The 18,981-nt window shown below is 43.8% G+C and overlaps 1 protein-coding gene across 1 annotated transcript in view; it reads left to right on the top strand.

Annotated features, from left to right (window-relative positions):
* The first annotated feature begins 492 nt into the window (after window positions 1-492).
* LOC142743040 (arf-GAP with SH3 domain, ANK repeat and PH domain-containing protein 3-like) overlaps window positions 493-18,981 on the top strand; it is an 83,881-nt gene continuing 65,392 nt past the window's right edge. Inside the window, exons 1-9 of the mRNA XM_075853406.1 lie at window positions 493-1,106; window positions 4,835-4,907; window positions 5,666-5,811; window positions 6,461-6,535; window positions 6,615-6,664; window positions 11,487-11,583; window positions 11,701-11,786; window positions 15,765-15,840; window positions 15,957-16,043. Of these exons, the coding sequence (XP_075709521.1) occupies window positions 966-1,106; window positions 4,835-4,907; window positions 5,666-5,811; window positions 6,461-6,535; window positions 6,615-6,664; window positions 11,487-11,583; window positions 11,701-11,786; window positions 15,765-15,840; window positions 15,957-16,043 (831 nt within the window). The 5' untranslated portion in view covers window positions 493-965. The remainder of the gene's footprint in view (window positions 1,107-4,834; window positions 4,908-5,665; window positions 5,812-6,460; window positions 6,536-6,614; window positions 6,665-11,486; window positions 11,584-11,700; window positions 11,787-15,764; window positions 15,841-15,956; window positions 16,044-18,981) is intronic.

Below are 18,981 nucleotides of genomic sequence, written 5' to 3'. Positions count from 1 at the left end.
GCGCCTGGTGTGAGCACACACTGCAGGTGAAGCCTCTCATGTTGTAGGTGCCTGGTAGAGGTGAGCACACACTGCAGGGGAAGCCTCTCATGTTGTAGGCGCCTGGTGTGAGCACACACTGCAGGTGAAGCCTCTCATGTTGTAGGTGCCTGGTAGTGGTGAGCACACACTGCAGGGGAAGCCTCTCATGTTGTAGGTGCCTGGTAGAGGTGAGCACACACTGCAGGGGAAGCCTCTCATGTTGTGGGTGCCTGGTAGAGGTGAGCACACACTGCAGGGGAAGCCTCTCATGTTGTGGGTGCCTGGTAGAGGTGAACACACACTGCAGGGGAAGCCTCTCATGTTGTAGGTGTCTGGTAGAGGTGAGCACACACTGCAGGGGAAGCCTCTCATGTTGTAGGTGTCTGGTAGAGGTGAGCACACACTGCAGGTCACATACTTGTGCAGGATGGAAAACATGCTCAGACTCTGCTCCTTAGACCGGCTGGTCACGTGACTGGGTTAGGCCCGAGGAGAGGAGGGACGGAGGAGGGGGAGAAGGAGGGACAGGAGAGACCCCCTCTCCTATGAAGTGACTCTAGAAGACTATTCTTTTGATCGGAGCACAATTGCTAATCTACAACCAGAGAGAAGAACATCAACACATCATTTGGATTATAGGGGAAAGCCCTTATACAGAGGAGAAAGTGAAATCTTCAAGTTGGCAGAGTTATTGATGGTAGGCTTCGGATGTCAACTTCAGTGAGTTTATAGCTAAGGAAGATACCATCGGATCCTCTTCAGTCAGAAAGGAGTGACTTTTATGAGACACAGAACACATATAAGGAATGCGGAAAGTCACTGCACACTTTGGAGCTGACGCAGTGTATGGAAAGTGTCCTGGAGTTGTGGGAGACCTGGACTGAGTGCCCGGCCGGCATTACATACTGCCCAATGCTGGGAACGCCACACATCACCTCAGGTCCATGAAGGAGGTGGGCGCAATGCCGGATTCAACACCAATGTCGCTATTCCAGGAAGTCTCCTCAGAATATCTTCAGGGACCATTACCCAGCGTCCTGGGCAGAGTACAGAAGTGCCGGCAGGGAGTGAGTGCCCTGGAGGAGGTGGGTGTAATGCCAATACATGTATGGGCAGTATATGTTAGAACTACGTGTTTCATATTTTAGATTCCATGCTTGTCACCATTTTCCATATATTGCTTTGTTTATTGTACGTCTTTGTTTTGGTTGCGGTGTCCCCTTGTGTCATTATGTCACACCTTGTGGGAGAGAAGGGTGTGATGAGGAGGGGTGCGCACTGAAGCTGAGGTGACTGAAATGAAAGGGGGTTTTATTTCCGCATGCCAGTGGTGGCTATAAAGTAGTTTACTTCTTTAATTCCCGCAAATCCCAGCCCCCTCCCTTATAAAACTCTTTACAGCTCTGTGCTTGTGACCATGCTAGACAGCAACATCAGGAGCGATCACGCATTGTCATATTACATGCACAATGTCACTGAGACGTGTCAGCCGCTAAAAGTTACAGTTACATTATGCGATTTGTCGTGCCAATCCTGCGCTTGGGATATAGCAGTGCTGGTATCTAGTAGTTTCCCCCATAACATTACATTTGATGCTACCTCTATTCCCTTTGTGTCACTTATTGGACATCATGTATGTAAACAGAAATAGTCCTTGTTGCCCATAGCAACCGACACTACTGGAAAAATGGAAGCGAGACTACTTCCCCTTTAGGACACTACTAGGACATAGAGGGAGTGGTAGTCTGAGAACCATTCTCCATGCCTCTTTTTGACCCAAATCCCTCTGTCCCTCTTATCTCCTTAATGTCTCCCTTTTTGATCTGATAAATAGATTTGCATTAAAAAAAATACTATTTTGTTCCAGAAAGTGTCTGGTTCCTAACTGTATATTACAGATGGTATACTATTTAATGATTTAATGCAATTTCAACTGAAAAAAAAAATGTATATTCAGATGTTTCGGGTGCTAACATATAAATGGGAAACTATTGAAGCACGTATGAAAAAAATGGATCTTGCACATGATGAACCATAAGACTGGGTTCACACGACCTATTTTCAGACGTAAACGAGGCGTATTATGCCTCGTTTTACGCCTGAAAATAGGGCTACAATACGTTGGCAAACATCTGCCCATTCATTTGAATGGGTTTGCCGACGTACTGTGCAGACAACCTGTCATTTACGCGTCGTCATTTGACAGCTGTCAAACGACGACGCGTAAAATACAGCCTCGTCAAAAGAAGTGCAGGACACTTCTTTCAGACGTAATTTGAGCCGTTCTTCATTGAACTCAATGAAGAGCAGCTCAAGATTTACGGCTGTCAGAGAAGCCTCGCAAAATGCGAGGAGGAGCATTTACGTGTGAAACGAGGCAGCTGTTTTCTCCTGAAAACAGTCTGTCATTTCAGACGTAAAAGGTAGCTAGCGTGTGAACATACCCTTAGGGTATGTTCACACGCTTAGCAAAAAACGTCTGAAAATACGGAGCTGTTTTCAAGGGAAAACAGCTTCTGATTTTCAGCCGTTTTTCAAGCAATCTCGGGTTTTTTTATGGCCGTTTTTGGAGCATTTTTTCTATAGAGTCAATGAAAAACCGCTCCAAAAATGGCTCAAGAAGTGACATGCACTTATTTTTATGGGGCCACGTAAAAAAAAAAAACCCCCAGTCGGAACAGAGCGCTGTATTTCCCTTTGAAATCAATGTGCAGATGTTTGGAGGCGTTCTGTTTCCGATTTTTCAGCCGTTTGCGGCCTGAAAAACAGCCGAAAATAAGCTGTGTGCACATACGCTAAGTGTCCCATTTTGTGTATCCAAAAAGTTGTGAGGTTTGCCTTTTGTGCATTTTATGAGATATTGGCCACTGAATACCAAGAGTGTAGAAATATGGTTGTGTCGCCTTTGCGGCGCATCCTGCATTTTCATTGTTACCCCAAGCAGAAGCAGAAATTTCTGCTACTGAAAATAAGTTCCATACATGTTTCTACAGCACGGGCATGGTTTTCTGCAAGCCCCATTTAGATGAATGGGACAGTCGTGGAAATTTCTGCAATAAAACTTACGGGTGTGAATATACCCTTAGGGTATGTGCACACGAGAAGTGCCTTTTACGGCTGAAATGACAGCCTGTTTTCAGGAGAAAACAGCTGCCTCGTTTCAGACGTAAAAGCTCCGCCTCGCATTATGCGAGGCGTCTGTGACGCCCGTAATCTTGAGCTGCTCTGCATTGACTTCAATGAAGAACGGCTCAAATTACGTCTGAAAGAAGTGCCCTGCACTTCTTTGCCGAGGCAGTCAATTTACGCGTCGTCATTTGACAGCTGTCAAACGACGACGCGTAAATGACAGGTCGTCGGCACAGTACGTCAGCAAACCCATTCAAATGAATGGGCAGATGTTTGCCGACGTATTGTAGCCCTATTTTCAGACGTAAAACGAGGCATAATACGCCTCGTTTACGTCTGAAAATAGGTCGTGTGAACCCAGCCTAATCGTTGACTGGATGACTTTTGTGTATTAGCAGAAAGTGAGGTCTGTGCACTGTTTTTTGTTAACAAATACCAGTAATCTGTACCTGAAACTTTCCTACATCTTCTTCATTGACATCGACTCACGCATAACCTCATAGTTCCCCCATGAGGAAAAAAGTTTCAGGTGTCTTGTTTGCGACTTTTCTCCAATACTTAAATACTGAGGGTGCGCAAGTTGTGGTAATGGTGATTTTAAAGCGACTTGCGGATGATAAAATGTTATTGTAGAGCCCTTGCCTTAAAAGAAAGGTGTCATAATTGTTTTTTCTAATTGTATTGCTTTTTATGTATTTTAATATAATAAATAGTTTTTTTTATGTTGTCCCCTACATTTTTATTTATTTATACTTTTTCTATGGGGGCTGACATTTTATTTTTCATCTGTGTATGTGTCGCTTCACGACACATACACAAATGCTATACAGCACATACAAGGACATAGGAAATGCAGTCGTTCCATTCTCCGAAGCTTGTGCCATCTAAATGTGAACTGCACATGCTCTGTGTCATGAGCAGATCACAGCGACCAGGGTAGAAGCTGGTTTGTTGGGGGAAAGCCGGCGCCATCTTGCTGAAGCCCGGCAGCATAGCAGGTAAGGTGTGTGTGCGTGCGTGCGTGCGTGCGGGAGGGTGTCTGTGGTGGGGGCGGTGTCACCTTTCCAGACATGTCTGTTTTAGTTAGGCTTCGTTCACATCTGCGTCAGGGCTCCATTCATGGGTTCCGTCTGAGCTTTCCGTCAGGGCAACCCATGAACGGAACCCTGACTGAAACAAATGGAAACCATAGGTTTCTGTTTGCATCACCATTGATTTCAATGATGACGGATTCGGTGCAAATGGTTTCAGTTTGTCACCGATGTTTAAGGGTGCCGTCTTTTTGACGGAATAAATAGCGCACTCGACTACAGTATTGATTCCGTTAAAACAACGGAAATGAATAAATTGACAACTGGGTGTTACCATTCCCCTTATTAAAGAGGTGTGTCCTTACACAGTCTCACTATCAGCACTGATTGGACGCTGTCAGTCTGTGTAAGTATCATACCCCCACCCAGTAACACCCAATTGTCAATTTATTCATACATTTCTTGGAGGACTAACAGAGGAAAGGCACATTGTAGCATTCTAGCAAAATATTCTACAGAATTGTTCTTTCATGTAGAATACAGTTATTTACTAAAACACACATGTCAGGTGAGGTGACAAGTCCTCTAATACCTCACAACTACTCTGACCCATTTAATATTATTTTCTCATGTTTGATTTTTTTTACTGATAGAGTTTAGAAACAGACCTACAGGTTCTGGGCAGGATCCGGAAGAGTGTTAGATCCATCTATACTTCAGGTCTCTGTGAGTATAATGCAAGCAGATAAATATTTGTCAGTATTTGAGTGCAGATCATTGTTTTTCATTACAGCTTCAGCTTTATTTTACAAACCTTTTATTTATAAACGACAAGCAAAAACTGAAAGTTCAGATATTTTTTTTCAAAACCTTTAAAAAAAATCCTAGGATCCTGCAATGGAAAGACTGGGGCAGAAACCTAGAGCTGTTTTCCATCTAATTCCAGCATAAGGGTATGTGCACACGACGACACCAATTACGTCTGAATTACGGAGAAAACAGCTCCTGAATTTCAGACGTAATTGCATGTACTCACGTTTTTCGCGGCGTCTTTTACAGACGTAATTTGGAGCTGTTCTTCATTGGAGTCAATGAAAAACGGCTCCAATTACATCCCAAGAAGTGTCCTGCACTTCTTTGACGCGGCCGTAATTTTATGCGCCGTCTTTTGACAGCGACGCGTAAAATGACAGCTCGTCCGCACAGAACATCGTAAGACCCATTGCAAGCAATGGGCAGGTGTTTGCCGACGTATTGGAGCCGTCTTTTCAGGTGTAATTCGAGGTGTAAAACGCCTCCATTACGCGTGAAAAATGGTCGTGTGCACATACCCTAAAGGGTTTTTCCAACAACAGACATTGGTCAATATCTGATAGGTGGGGTGGAGAAGTGCTTAAAAAGTTATAATTGTCATTTAGAAGGAGAGGATTGCTTCCCTCTTCTGTGTATATGTAGCTCAGATAATCTTTCTCATTAACCTCCAGCTTTTGTGGAAGCCCAGGATAGTTTTGTGGAAGCCCTACAGTCTTTGGGTTCCAACCAGCTCTCCTCCAACAACCATGAACTGACCACTGGCTTCCTGAACTTATCTGTCCTTTCAAGGGAGCTGGGTGCCCTCTTCAGTAACATGGTGAGTGGATTTTTATGATGCAACTCTCATTCGTTTTCACTTTATGACTCTTTAGTTTATTCTCCCCACCCCTGTATGTAACTACTGCCATAACAGCACATTTTCCTCTTCATATGGCTCCAATTAAAGAGAAACACCCATAGAACTTGTGGGAGTATGCGGACTGATGCTAAAATGTGAGAGGCTAAAAAGGGAAAGTGTTGCAAACATGAAAGCAACAGAAAGAGTAATAAAGCATGCAAAAAGTTAGAGCGTAGGGAGACATTCATTTGAAGAGCTTTAAACTTTTAATAAAACTTCTATAGTTTAATTTTTTTTTCTCCAACTAACCAGTTCTGTACTATTGTTTTTTCTGTATTATTTTCCCTTTTGGTTCCCTGGCTGTAGAGGTTTTGTGTTGCCAAGGGAAGCCACAACCGCTGGCTAGATATATATACTTGTCATACTTCTTCAAAGCTCCTATGCACATTCTGCTGATATCATCATATTGCAAAGTAGCTCAAAGCTCCAGATGGGGGAGAGCTTGGACAATGGTTGTCTATTCAAGGAGAGATCTTCAGCAGCAAGGCAGAGATAGTACTTGAGGAGGAAAGTAAGATGATAACAAAAAGCATTTCCATTCTCTTAACTCTTTAATGCATTTTGCTAGATACACAACCTGAACAGCATCCTCTCTTTTCCTGTGGACTCATTACTTCGGGGAGATTTAAGAGATGGACGTATGGTGAGTTGGCATCATCTGCTAACCTGTCGAGTTGTAGGTCATTAGCTTTTAGCTAACACCTCTTTATATGTCGCTACAGGAACTGAGGAAACAGGCTGACAGGAGCTGGAAGGAATGCGAGATAAGAATGTAAGATTACTGCTTATTGGGGGAGTTCTATGTGGTGGGTGCAAGCAGGGAAAAAACAATTTTGTGTAGGATAGTGGTTTTGATGTTGGGAAATGCTCAAATATGTCTAATATTCTAATACCTTTGGATTTGTCTATTTGTGATAAAAAGTAATGCTGAAATGACAGATGCTCCTGGTAGATTACAATGTAAGTCATGGGTTGTCCCTGCTAACAATCCCTGTCATTATGCCCTCTATGAGCCAAATCGTACAGCCCCTCTGTAAGGGTACGAACACACAGAGTGTAAACACTGCGGATTTTCCGCAATGGATTAATTGCGAAAATCCGCAACGTATTACAGTAGCAGCAGTGTGGGTGACATTTCAACAAATCTCGTCCCCACACTGCGGGAAAAATGCAGCCGAAAAAAAACGCACATAAATTGAGCTGCGGTGCAGTTTCTTCAACTGCAGCATGTCAATTAATGCTGCAGAATCGCAGTTTTTCTGTTGCTGGTTTTGCCATTGAATTCGATGCGGTGCTTAAACGTGCAACAAAGCTGTGTGTGTTGTGATATTTGCCGCGGAATCACAGTGATTACGCCGCAAAAAACGCAAGTAAGAAAAAATAAAAATAAACGTATACATATCCAGAGTACCCTACTTCTTCTCCAGTGCAGCCTCCCTAGATGAAGTTGCAGGCCATGTGACCACTGCAGCCAATCACAGGCTGCACCGTCACATGGCCTGCAACTTCATCTAGGGAGGCCGGAGCGGACGTCAGAGGTGGGAGGGGGTAAGTATGTGCGATAATTTACACCCGAAAAAACGCACCACAGTTTGGTGCGAGTTTTCGGACGCCATTCCCTGCAGCGTCCAGGGCGGATACGCTGCGCAGCTTGATGCAGTGTATCCGCCCTGAATACGCCGTGTGTGTTCCTACCCTAAAAGCTAAAGCGATAGAGGACCCTACTAGCCGGCAGGCATTACAATACCACAAAAATTAACTCATTTGCAATTAAGCAAAAAGAAGCCCTAATTTCCGGCTAGCTGCAAGAGTATAAGCTAAAATATAATTTTTATTGAATATTCCTAAATAAACAAAACAAAAAAGTCACACATGTTAAAAGTTAGCCAATGCTCACTTAGGCTGGGTTCACACGAGCACATTAACGTCCGTAATGGACGGACGTATTTCGGCCGGTAGTCCCGGACCGAACTCAGTGCAGGGAGCCGGGCTCCTAGCATCATAGTTATGTACGATGCTAGGAGTCCCTGCCTCTTTGCAGGACAACTGTCCCGTACTGTAATCATGTTTTCAGTACGGGACAGTAGTTCCACGGAGAGGCAGGGACTCCTAGCGTCGTACATAACTACGATGCTAGGAGCCCGGCTCCCTGCACTGTGTTCGGTCCGGGACTTCCGGCCAAAATACGTCCGTCCATTACGGACGTTAATGTGCTCGTGTGAACCCAGCCTGACAGTGAGAAGTTTGCATGGCACGTTGCCAGAAATGCACTCAGTCAGTACGGCACTGTATGAATATTGAAACAGCGCCTGCAGAACGCTGTGTTTATATAGGCAAGATAGCTAACTGCCAATAGAGCAATGAAATCAAAACATAAATAGAAGCCCCCCCCAACATGTTTCGCTACAAACGTAGCGTCTTCAGGGGTTCAAATGGGGCTACTAGCAGCGTGTTGCTAACCAGCCCTTCTTATAACCTCGGGCTGCCATGACAGTGGTTGTGAACCCATAAGGAGCCAATAGAGACAGGGCTAAACAGACAAGCCCCTAATATCTAAGACGGAAAGGTGGGGGTCTCAGTGCTCGGACCCCCGCCAATCCAAACTTCTGACATGTCACTATGACATGTCAGAAGTTTGTCAAACATTTAGCTACGCTTTAAGGCCAAGATCACATATGCAGTTTTTGCCTCAGTTTTTTTTATCCAAACATAAGATTTTTCCGATGTATGTGCTTAAAGAAGCTCTGTCATCACATTATAAGTGCCCTATCTCCTATATAAGGAGATTGGCGCTGTAATGTAGGCGACAGCAGTGCTTTTTATTTTAAAAAACGATCTATTTTTTTTGTTTTGTTTTTTATAAAAATTCTGTATACAGAGCAGCTGTATCTGGCGCTGAGTCCTGTATTCGTCAGGTCAGCAGTACTGACGGATACAGTGTCAGTGGGTCCGGCGTGTCTCTGTCACCCAGAATCGAGCTGTTACTGATCAGTATTTGGAGCCAAAACCAGGGGTGGAACCTACACAGAGAAAAAGTCTAAAAAAAAAAAAGATTTGCACCTCTTTTGTATTTTGGAGCCACTGATGCAAAATACTGACCAAATTACTGCTGTGTGAAAGTGACCTCTAGGCCTCATGCACACGACCGCAGTTTTTTGTATGTGTGCTATCCATTCTATGGAGCCATGCACATGACTGTGATTTTCACGAATCCTTGTGGGGGCCGCGAATCCGGACCGCAACAACTCAGGGCAAATCATTTTACAGTCCGGATTTGCGTCTTCACAATTTTTGTGTTGCAGATCCGTGAATCCTGATGACGCACGGACAGATGAACCTTGGAAGGTTTTTATGTGGATAAATGGACCACAACGGATCCGTGATTTTGCGGCCCACAAAACCGCTACCGTCGTGTGCATTAGGCCCTAGGCTGGATTCACACACAGCATTTTGCTGTGTTTTTTTTTATGGTGTTTTTAATGGCGTTTTTGGAACATTTTGTGGTGCTTTCTTTAGTTCGGCTAGATGTTAACCCCTTAGTGACCAGCCCATTTTAGGCCCTAATGACCAAGCTATTTTATTCGTTTTCTATAGTCGCATTCAAAGAGCTATAACCTTTGTATTTTTTCGTCTACATAGCTGTATGAGGACTTGTTTTTTGCGGGATTAGTTGTACTTTTTAATAGCACCATTTTAGGGTACATATAATTTCTTTATTAACTTTTATTAACTTTTTTGGGGGGGATTATAAAAAAAAACTGAAATTCCACCATTGTTCTATGCGTTTTTAAATTGACGCCGTTCACTGTGCGGCGTAAATAACATCTTACCTTTATTCTATGGGTCGGTACGATTACGGCGATACCACATATGTAGAGGTTTTTTATGTTTTACGACTTTTGCACAATAAAAACACTTTTGAACTAAAATTATTTGTTTTTGCATCGTCGCTTTCCAAGAGCCGTAACTTTTTTATTTTTCTATCAATGTAGTGATTTTTTCGACTTGTTTTTTGCGGAACGAAACGTAGTTTTGATTGGTACTGTTTTGGGGTGCATGGGACTTATTGATTCATTTTTTTTATGACTTTTCTGGGGAGCAATGGAAAAAAATTGCAATTTCGCCATCGTTTTTTGCGGTTTTTTTTACGGTGTTCACCTTGCGGTTTAAATTACATATTAACTTTATTAATGGAGTCATTACGGTCGCGGCGATACCACATATGTGTACTTTTATTTTATTTTTACACTTTTACTAAATAAAACCACTTTTTATGGGAAAAAATGGTTTTATTTATTTTTTTACTGTACTTTTTATTAATAATCTTTATTTCACATTTATTATTTCTTTCACTAGTCCCACTAGGGGACTTTACTGTGAGATCTTCCGTTCGCTGCTATAATCCTCTGGTATACTTCGTATACCAGAGCATTATTGCCTGTCAGTGTAAATCTGACAGGCAATCTGTTAGGACGTGCCTCCGGCGCGTCCTAACAGGAATATGTCCAGGCCAGACCTGGGGGCTTTTATCAAGCCCCCGGCTGCCATGACACCCCATCGGAGACCCGCGATTGCATTCGCGGGCCGCCGATGGGTGACAGAGGGAGCGCACTCCCTCTGTAAACAAAGTTAAATGCCGCGGTCGCTATTGACGGCGGCATTTAACGGGTTAAACGGCCGCGATCGATGTAAACTTCGATCGCAGGCGTTGGAGCAGGAGCTCAGCTGTCATCAGACAGCAGAGCCCCGGCTCCAGCCTGCACGGGGGACCCGTGCAGGTCTTAGGCTAGGCGAACGTGAAAAGGCGTCAGCCTAGCCTAAGGCCCCTTAGTGACCGACGTAAAAAGGCGTATTGGTGGTCACTAAGGGGTTAAATTAATGTCTATATTAAAATATCAAAAAAAGCACTACACAAAACTGCGTTTTGGTTTGTGGTGTTTTGGAGGCAATTTTGTGATCAGTGGCGTTTTTTTTCAAACGCAGCATGCTCTGGGTATGGGATTTTTTCAGCCATTTTTACCATGGGCTTCTCTATAGGACCTCAAATATGGCATAAAAAAAGCATTTACCTAATGACACCACATGAAAAAAACAACAAAAAACGATTGTTTTAATTGAATAACTCTAGTGTTAGTGTTTTTTGATGCAGTTTAAAACGCAAGAAACTTTGAGTATGAGGGAAGCCCTAAGGGTATGTGCACACACACTAATTACGTCCGTAATTGACGGACGTATTTCGGCCGCAAGTACCGGACCGAACACACTGCAGGGAGCCGGGCTCCTAGCATCATACATATGTACGATGCTAGGAGTCCTTGCCTCTCCGTGGAACTACTGTCCCGTACTTACGATGCTAGGAGTCCCTGCCTCTCCGTGGAACTACTGTCCCGTACTGTAATCATGTTTTCAGTATGGGACAGTAGTTCCACGGAGAGGCAGGGACTCCTAGCATCGTACATAAGTATGATGCTAGGAGCCCGGCTCCCTGCACTGAGTTCGGTCCACTACTTGCGGCCGAAATACGTCCGTCAATTACGGACGTAATTAGTGTGTGTGCACATACCCTAAGTGTGCCCTATATTCCATCCCTACAGGTCAAAGAAAGCTCGCTCAGGAGGGTCCCGAGTAGAATCTGATAGTACAGATGATGCCGACAGGGAGAAACAACAGTTTCAACTTCACTTATGTGAGGTACAAATAAAGATAAACATAAGACAAGTAATTGTGGATAGTATACCCGCATAAAAGCTTTATAACTTTGTTCTGTAGTCCCCCTTTACACTTTTTTTCTTATGATTTCTTCATAAGTACCTACTCAAATTAGGAGAGCTGCAGGTTAAACAAGGCCCTGACTTTCTGGAGTGTCTCATCAAAGCCTTCCATGCTCAGCGCAAGTATGTTTTTATGTTACTTTTAAAACTTATAGAATGTATAAGTAATCATACTTTTTAACATATATAATCAATATTATGTTTGTATTATTATTTCCTGTGTGAAAGAGATGAGATTAACATGTTTGCAGCTCATTTTGGTAAGAAATTCACTATAATGAATCAAGATGCATTTGTTTAAGTAAAGGGATTGTCTGCTTTAGAAATCCCATTTTCAAATATATTAGGGAATTCTGACTTAATAGAATGGTGGTCTACAGTGTCTACAAACAGCTATGGAGGACCCGACGCATTCATGCATTATATGGGCAGCCCATTGATTTCATTTGGAACTGAGTAATGCTACACTTCACCTGTGGTGGCGCTGCAGGGGAATTGAACACTTGCTGTTAGGTTCCCCCACAGCATACAGCTGATTACTGGGGGTTTCCTTTAAGTTGGTGTATAGGTATTCCTATACAGAGACTGAGGTCGCAACAGCGCTACTACACTGATTTGTGACAAGTAATCCGTGTCTGATGGAGGTCTGAATTAAGACCGAAATGTTATTTAATTTATTACCTATTATATGGAAAAATAAACAACAAGGTTTTTAAAAATAAAAATATTATTGGCATAGAAGCCTATTTACGCACCCTAGACCACAGAGTGCTAAAAGGATTAGAACACAATACTGAGGGTTTCTAGCGGCATGATCAGGTGTTGTCAGCTGATCATCAGTACAACCTTCTAACAAACGGGATTGTTCAAAGTGTACAATTCCTTTAAGGCAGGATAGTAACATCACTATGTATAATTATAGACTTTTCTCTGACATCATATGATCACTATAAAGGGGTGTTCTATGGTGTGGACTCAAATAACAGAGCACATGTAGTGTTCACACTTGGCTGCAAAAAGGATTATATATTTCCATACAATTCATCCACATGGGTGGCTTCTTTAGAGGCAGTACACTGATGCGTCCATAGAGATTTAAGAACATATCCTGTGAGTAGTCACCTGTACAGACAAGTCCCAGAAATCATCCTTCAGAGCAGAAAATGCCCATAGCTACTAATCAGATAACTTTAATTTGCTCTTCACTAATTTTTATACATGTGTTCTCTTTTTAAGCGATAATAATATTCTTAAATACCTTTATTTTTTTTTTAAATTGCATGGGTGACATGTTGTCTGCCAATGCAATGTCAATAGGGCACTCACAGCTTAAATCGATTGTCCTAGCTTATGTCCACCAGTTGAAAAGTTGGAAGATAGAAGTGCATGCTCAAATCACACTGCCCTGTTCTGTTACCCCTCCCTTCCTGCTTCTCATACACTGAGAGGATCAGCTGTCATTCTGTTTTTCTTAGGAACTGTCCTACTCTTATTTAATATAAATAAGAGGCTTCAGAATTGTATATGTGTGTATATATATGTATATCAGCTGCATGAACATTTCTTCCTTTCCTGGACCACACTCCATACTTTATTATAGCATTCAGTGTCGGACTGGAATACCTTGGGCCCACTATAGGAAATAATTCTTGGGGCCACCCTTCAGCTATATAGAAATAATGCAACCCCACTTGAGTGTGTAGTCAAACATGTGTTGTAAAGCAAAGACCAATATAACCATGATACAGTGACCATACAGTTATAGTTACCAGTTCCACACAGGTGCCCTGCAGACCATATAAGTTAATATAGTACAGTGAAATTCAGTGAGGAAACTAGAGGAAATAATTCTTGGGGCCACCCTTCAGCTATATTGAAATAATGCAACCCCTTGATTGTGTAGTCAAACGTGTTGTAAAACAAAGACCAATATTACCACCATACAGTGACCATACAGTTATAGATACCAGTTCCACACAGGCGCTCTGCAGACGATATAAGTTAATACAGTTCAGTGACTCACAGGTGAAGTCTTTTCAGATTGGAGTCGTTCATTTTCCCTTTTCTTCTCTATCCGGCCCACAATGCCATGATGACTTCTTCCAGCCACGAATCCCCTCATTGCAACAAAAACATTTTTGCTTCTCACTTTTCCAGCACCCTCCCCACCTATGCCCCCCCTCTACAAAAACTCGTTTAGTGCCCCAAATGGAAATAATGCTCCCTCTTTAGGCTGAACTCAGTAATAGTGTTCCTCTCAGTGTCCCACACAGTAATAGTCCCTTCTTTAGGCCCCACACAGTAAAAGTGCCTCCTAAACATTAATAGTGCCCCTTTTATAGTAGTTAGGTCCCATTTGTGCCCCCTATAGTAGTTAGGTCCTCCTTTGTGTTCTCATATAGTAATTAGGTCCAATTTGTTCCTCCCTGTAGTAGTTAGGTCCCCTTTGTGCCACCATATTGTATTTAGGTCCGCTTTGTGCCCCGTAGTTTTGAGCCCCCATTTAGAAGTTTTGTCCCCCTTTGGGTCCCCATGTAGTAGTTAGGTCCTCTTTGTACCCCCATATAGTAGTTAGGACCCCTTTGTGCCACCATGTTAGTTTTGTCCCCTTTGTTTTCTATATAGTAGTTAGCACCCCCTTTGTCCCCCATATAGTAGTTAGGTCCTCCTTTGTGTCCCCATATACTAGTTAGGTCCCCTTTGTGCTCACATATAGTAGTTAGGAACTCTTTGTGCCCCCATGTTAGTTAAGTCCCCTTTGTGCCCCTATATAGTAGTTAGGTCCTCTTTATGCCGACATATAGTAGTTAGGTCCTCCTTTGGTGCCTCTATATAGTAGTTAGGACCCCATTTGTGCCCCTATATAGTAGTTAGGCCCCCTTTGTGCCCCTATAGAGTAGTTAGGCCCGCTGGACCCTTTTGTGCCACCCTATAGTAGTTCGGCCACATTTGTGCCCCCATGTTAGTTAGAACCCCTTTGTGCCCCCCTTTAGTAGTTAGGTCCCCTTTGTGCCCCCATATAGGCACATGTACCCCTTTGGGTCCCCATGTAGTAGTTAGGTCCCTTTGTTCCCCCACATAGTAGTTAGCACCCCCCTCTGGGCCCCCATATAGTAGTTAGGGCCTCTTTGCGCCTCCCATATAGTGGTTAAGCCCCCATTATGCAGCCAAAATAGTTGTTAGGCCCCCTTTGTCATCGTGTCCCTGCGCCAGGATGCCAACGTCCCCTGTGTAATCCCAACCTCTAGTAGGCCACAGGCCTGAAACAGCCTGTGGCCTACAAGAGCAGCGGCGGGACAGGGAGCCAATGGCTCTCTGCTCCATGGCTGGAAGGAAGCAGCTCAGTTACTGAGCCCACCGGAGTCCGACGTTGAAAGCATACACTACTTTTTATCATAGGATGGGATATCATAGGATATGATATGATAGAAAGTAGTTCATGCTATAATAAAGTATGGGCGGCACCTTAGGAAAGAAGAAAATATTCATGTAGCTGATATGTATTTAATTCTTAATATTCTATGAGCTGCCTACAAAGTAAAAAAAAAACACATCATATTGTAGTGTAGTGCAGCAGTCTGGCTATGCGGTTTAGAGAGACTTGGGGAGACAGCACAGCGTGACCCACGTGGTCCCGATGCTCTCCTCTGCCTGGCATTCACATGGGGACAGGTTGAATGCACGCCCACCAATAAGGAAGTATGGAAGAGCCATATCAGAGAGGAATGGAGGAGCAAACGGATCAGAGTGAGTCATTTTTCAAAAAATAAACATGCAAGTGCTGTAAACTTAAAGGGGAAATTCACCCTCAAGTCATATTCTGACATGTGAAAAGATAGAAAACGTTGTGTCAGTGTCAGAACTACAGCATCATAGATCCCTACGTCACCTTTAGTTTAGGTCATTAGACCCGTTGTGTGGCCAGGATTTGCAGCAGCAATACGGCGCAAGAATGCAAAGGAATACATTTTCGAAGCAAATTTTTTCTTAACTATAGTGTCTTTTGCTCTCACTTCTGTGTATCTTTCTCTATCTTATACCACTTGCTTTGCACCAATATTAACACTTGTATAACGGGAACTGCTAATAATTGTGGTTTAGTTTTTTTCAGGATGGATTAAATGCTACACAAAGTCTTCTTCCTTTCATTGAAAAGCTGTCCTCATCTCTTGATACTGTAAGCACGATTTCCTATATAATACTACATATCATCAAAATCCTGACAGTGCCAAGAGTACCTCTGCTACCTGCATATATAGCGCGTTAAAATAATGTCTTATGTACGCTGTTTAGATTCATCAGACGCAGGATGATGAACTGAAACAACTTTCAGATGTTCGAGATAATCTGCATAAACAGTTACAGATTGAAAATAAAGAGGTGAGTAGATTTTAGAAGCATTTCTTACGAGTTTAATGGGAGGGCTGTGAAAATGAAACAGCAAATATTCTCAAAATAAAACAGTTAAGGCCCCATTTACACGAACGTAAAAACGCCCGTAATCACAGGCCGTAATTATGGCCCGTAATTACGGGCCATAGACTTCTATTGGCCACGGGTACCTCCCCGTATTCTTACGGGAAGGTGCCCAGGCCGTTAAAAAATATAGAACATGTCCTATTTTAGGCCGTAATTACGGCACGGGCAGGCCCATAGAAGTCTAGGCGACGTCAGTAAATAGTCACTGTCCAGGGTGCTGAAAGAATTAAACGATCGGCAGTAACTCTTTCAGCACCCTGGACAGAAACTACCGATCACAATATAGATCATCCTGTAAAAAAAAAAAGACGTTCGTACTTACCCAGAACTCCCTGCTTCTTCCTCCAGTCCAGTCTCCCGGAATGACGTTTCAGCCCATGTGACCGCTGCAGCCAATCACAGGCTGCAGCGGTCACATGGACTGCCGCGTTATCCAGGGAGGTCGGGCTGGATGTCAAGAGAGGGACGCGTCACCAAGGCAACGGCCGGGTAAGTATGAATTTCTTTTACTTTTACCTCGGAAAGGGCTGCCCCTTCTCTCTATCCTGCACTGATAGAGAGAAGGGGCTGCAGATTAGTGCAGTGCAATTTTGCAGCGAAAACGTCCCCGTAAATACGGGCACGGATCCGTAAATACTGGTGCAATACGGGTCGAATACGTGTGACCAAGGACCCGTATTTATGCCAGTATTTACGGGAGGGAAAAAATACGTTGTGTGTGCATGAGGCCTAAGTCGGTCATAGACATAGTATAACTGTTTGATTGTACAGCTATCCCCCCCCCCCCCCAAGCTCCACATAAACATGCACATTTGGATCAGGCAAGCTTAAGGCTATATTCACATGCTTAACAAAAAATGTCTGAAAATACGGAAATCAAGGGAAAACAGCTCCTGATTTTCAGCCGTTTTTTAATCAAACTAGCGTTTTTCACGGCCGTTTTTGGAGCTGTTTTTCTGTTTAGTTAATCAAAAACGGCTCAAGAAGTGACATGCACAATAACGCCCCGTCGGAACAGAACGCCGTACTTCCCATTGAAATCAATGCTTCTGCTTCCGATTTTTTTCAGCTGTTTTTCGGGACGTTTACGGCCCGAGAAACGGCTGAAAATAGCCCGTGTGAACATACTCTGATAGGGGAAAGGGAGACAAGCTACTGCCAGACACTTCTGACAGCGGCTTATCTTCCAACAGAACAAAGGTTCTTGCATGTTGACATCCATAAAGCCTGATCTTTGTCCCCCTACCTGGGACAATTGAGAGGCCATCATACACATTACATTGTCACTGGATTACATCAATATAAACTAAATGCGTATACACACGCTTGAAGGAACATTAAACCTAGGAATTAATGATAAAAGTAAACAGGAAATATATTTGTCCCCACTGTTTGTCAGTTTGCATGATCTTCTGTAACAGACGGTCTTGTAGAAATCTTGCAGAGAACAAAATGGTTTATTTTCCTGCTCCTCTTCTCCATTTTTGCCAGGTGAATAATTTAGAGGTGGGTCTATATGTCCTATTGCAAACAGAGCAGTGGGCAAAGGTTCCTTCTGCAGCCAGTTGTCTTACATCCAGACACAGGATAGTGAGGAGGTTGAGGGGGAATACGGGTGATCTCCTGGGACACATAAAGAATTCTTCACATATTTCTCAGTATGCAATATGAGACAAAATAGGCGTAAAGCAGGGGTCTCAAACTCGGCCGGGTAAGTGGGCCACATATAGAAAAAATAGGAAGTTGACGGGCCGCATTACTTTCAATTAGTTATTTGAACTACTACAACAACAACACTACATTACTATAATAATAATACTACATTACTATAATACTATATTACTATAATAATACCGCTAGGTTTAAAATTTGAGATATTTCTCCACATGCTTATTTCAACAATCCAGTTTTCCAGTTTAAGTGTCGCTAAATGCAGTCCGGCGGTTAAGTTAGCAGCGTTTGGCAGACACACATATCAAGATTGGGCAGCCCCTTTTTAGATAGTGCCACAGTGCTCTCTGTAGATGCTGCCACTGTGCCCTCTGTAGATGCTGCCACTGTGCCCTCTGTAGATGCTGCCACAGTGCCCTCTGTAGATGCTGCCACAGTGCCCTCTGTAGATGCTGCCACAGTGCCCTCTGTAGATGCTGCCACAGTGCCCTCTGTAGATAATGCCACAGTGCCCTCTGTAGATAATGCAACACACCCCTAGATAATGCCTCAGTGCCCTCTGTAGATGCTGCCACAGTGCCCTCTGTAGATGCTGCCACAGTGCCCTCTGTAGATGCTGCCATAGTGCCCTCTGTAGATGCTGCCACAGTGCCCTCTGTAGATGCTGCCACAGTGCCCTCTGTAGATGCCACAGTGCCCTCCGTAGATGCTGCCACAGTGCCCTCCGTAGATGCTGCCACAGTGCCCTCCGTAGATGCTGCCACAGTGCCCTCCGTAGATGCTGCCACAGTGCCCTCCGTAGATGCTGCCACAGTGCCCTCCGTAGATGCTGCCACAGTGCCCTCCGCAGACGCTGCCACAGTGATGTCAGGGGCTTGCCCAGAGCTGGAGTCCCGGAGCAGAGCCGCTTCTAGCACTCTGCCTGGGATTCCAGCTCTGCTCCTGACATCACTGTCCATATATGGACAGAGATGTCAGGGGCAACCCCAGAGCTGGAGTTCCGGGCAGAGCGCTAGTAGGCTCTTCCTGGGACTCCAGCTGTGCTCCTGACATCACTGGGACTCCTGCTCTGGGGAAGCCCCTGACATCATTGTCGATGTATGGACAGCGATGTCAGAGGCTTCCCCAGAGTCCCAGAGCAGAGCCTATACTAGCGTTCTGCCAGGGA

The sequence above is a fragment of the Rhinoderma darwinii genome, chromosome 2, assembly GCF_050947455.1.
Source record: "Rhinoderma darwinii isolate aRhiDar2 chromosome 2, aRhiDar2.hap1, whole genome shotgun sequence".
Lineage (NCBI taxonomy): Eukaryota > Metazoa > Chordata > Amphibia > Anura > Rhinodermatidae > Rhinoderma > Rhinoderma darwinii.
This window is presented reverse-complemented; position numbering and strand designations above follow the sequence as displayed.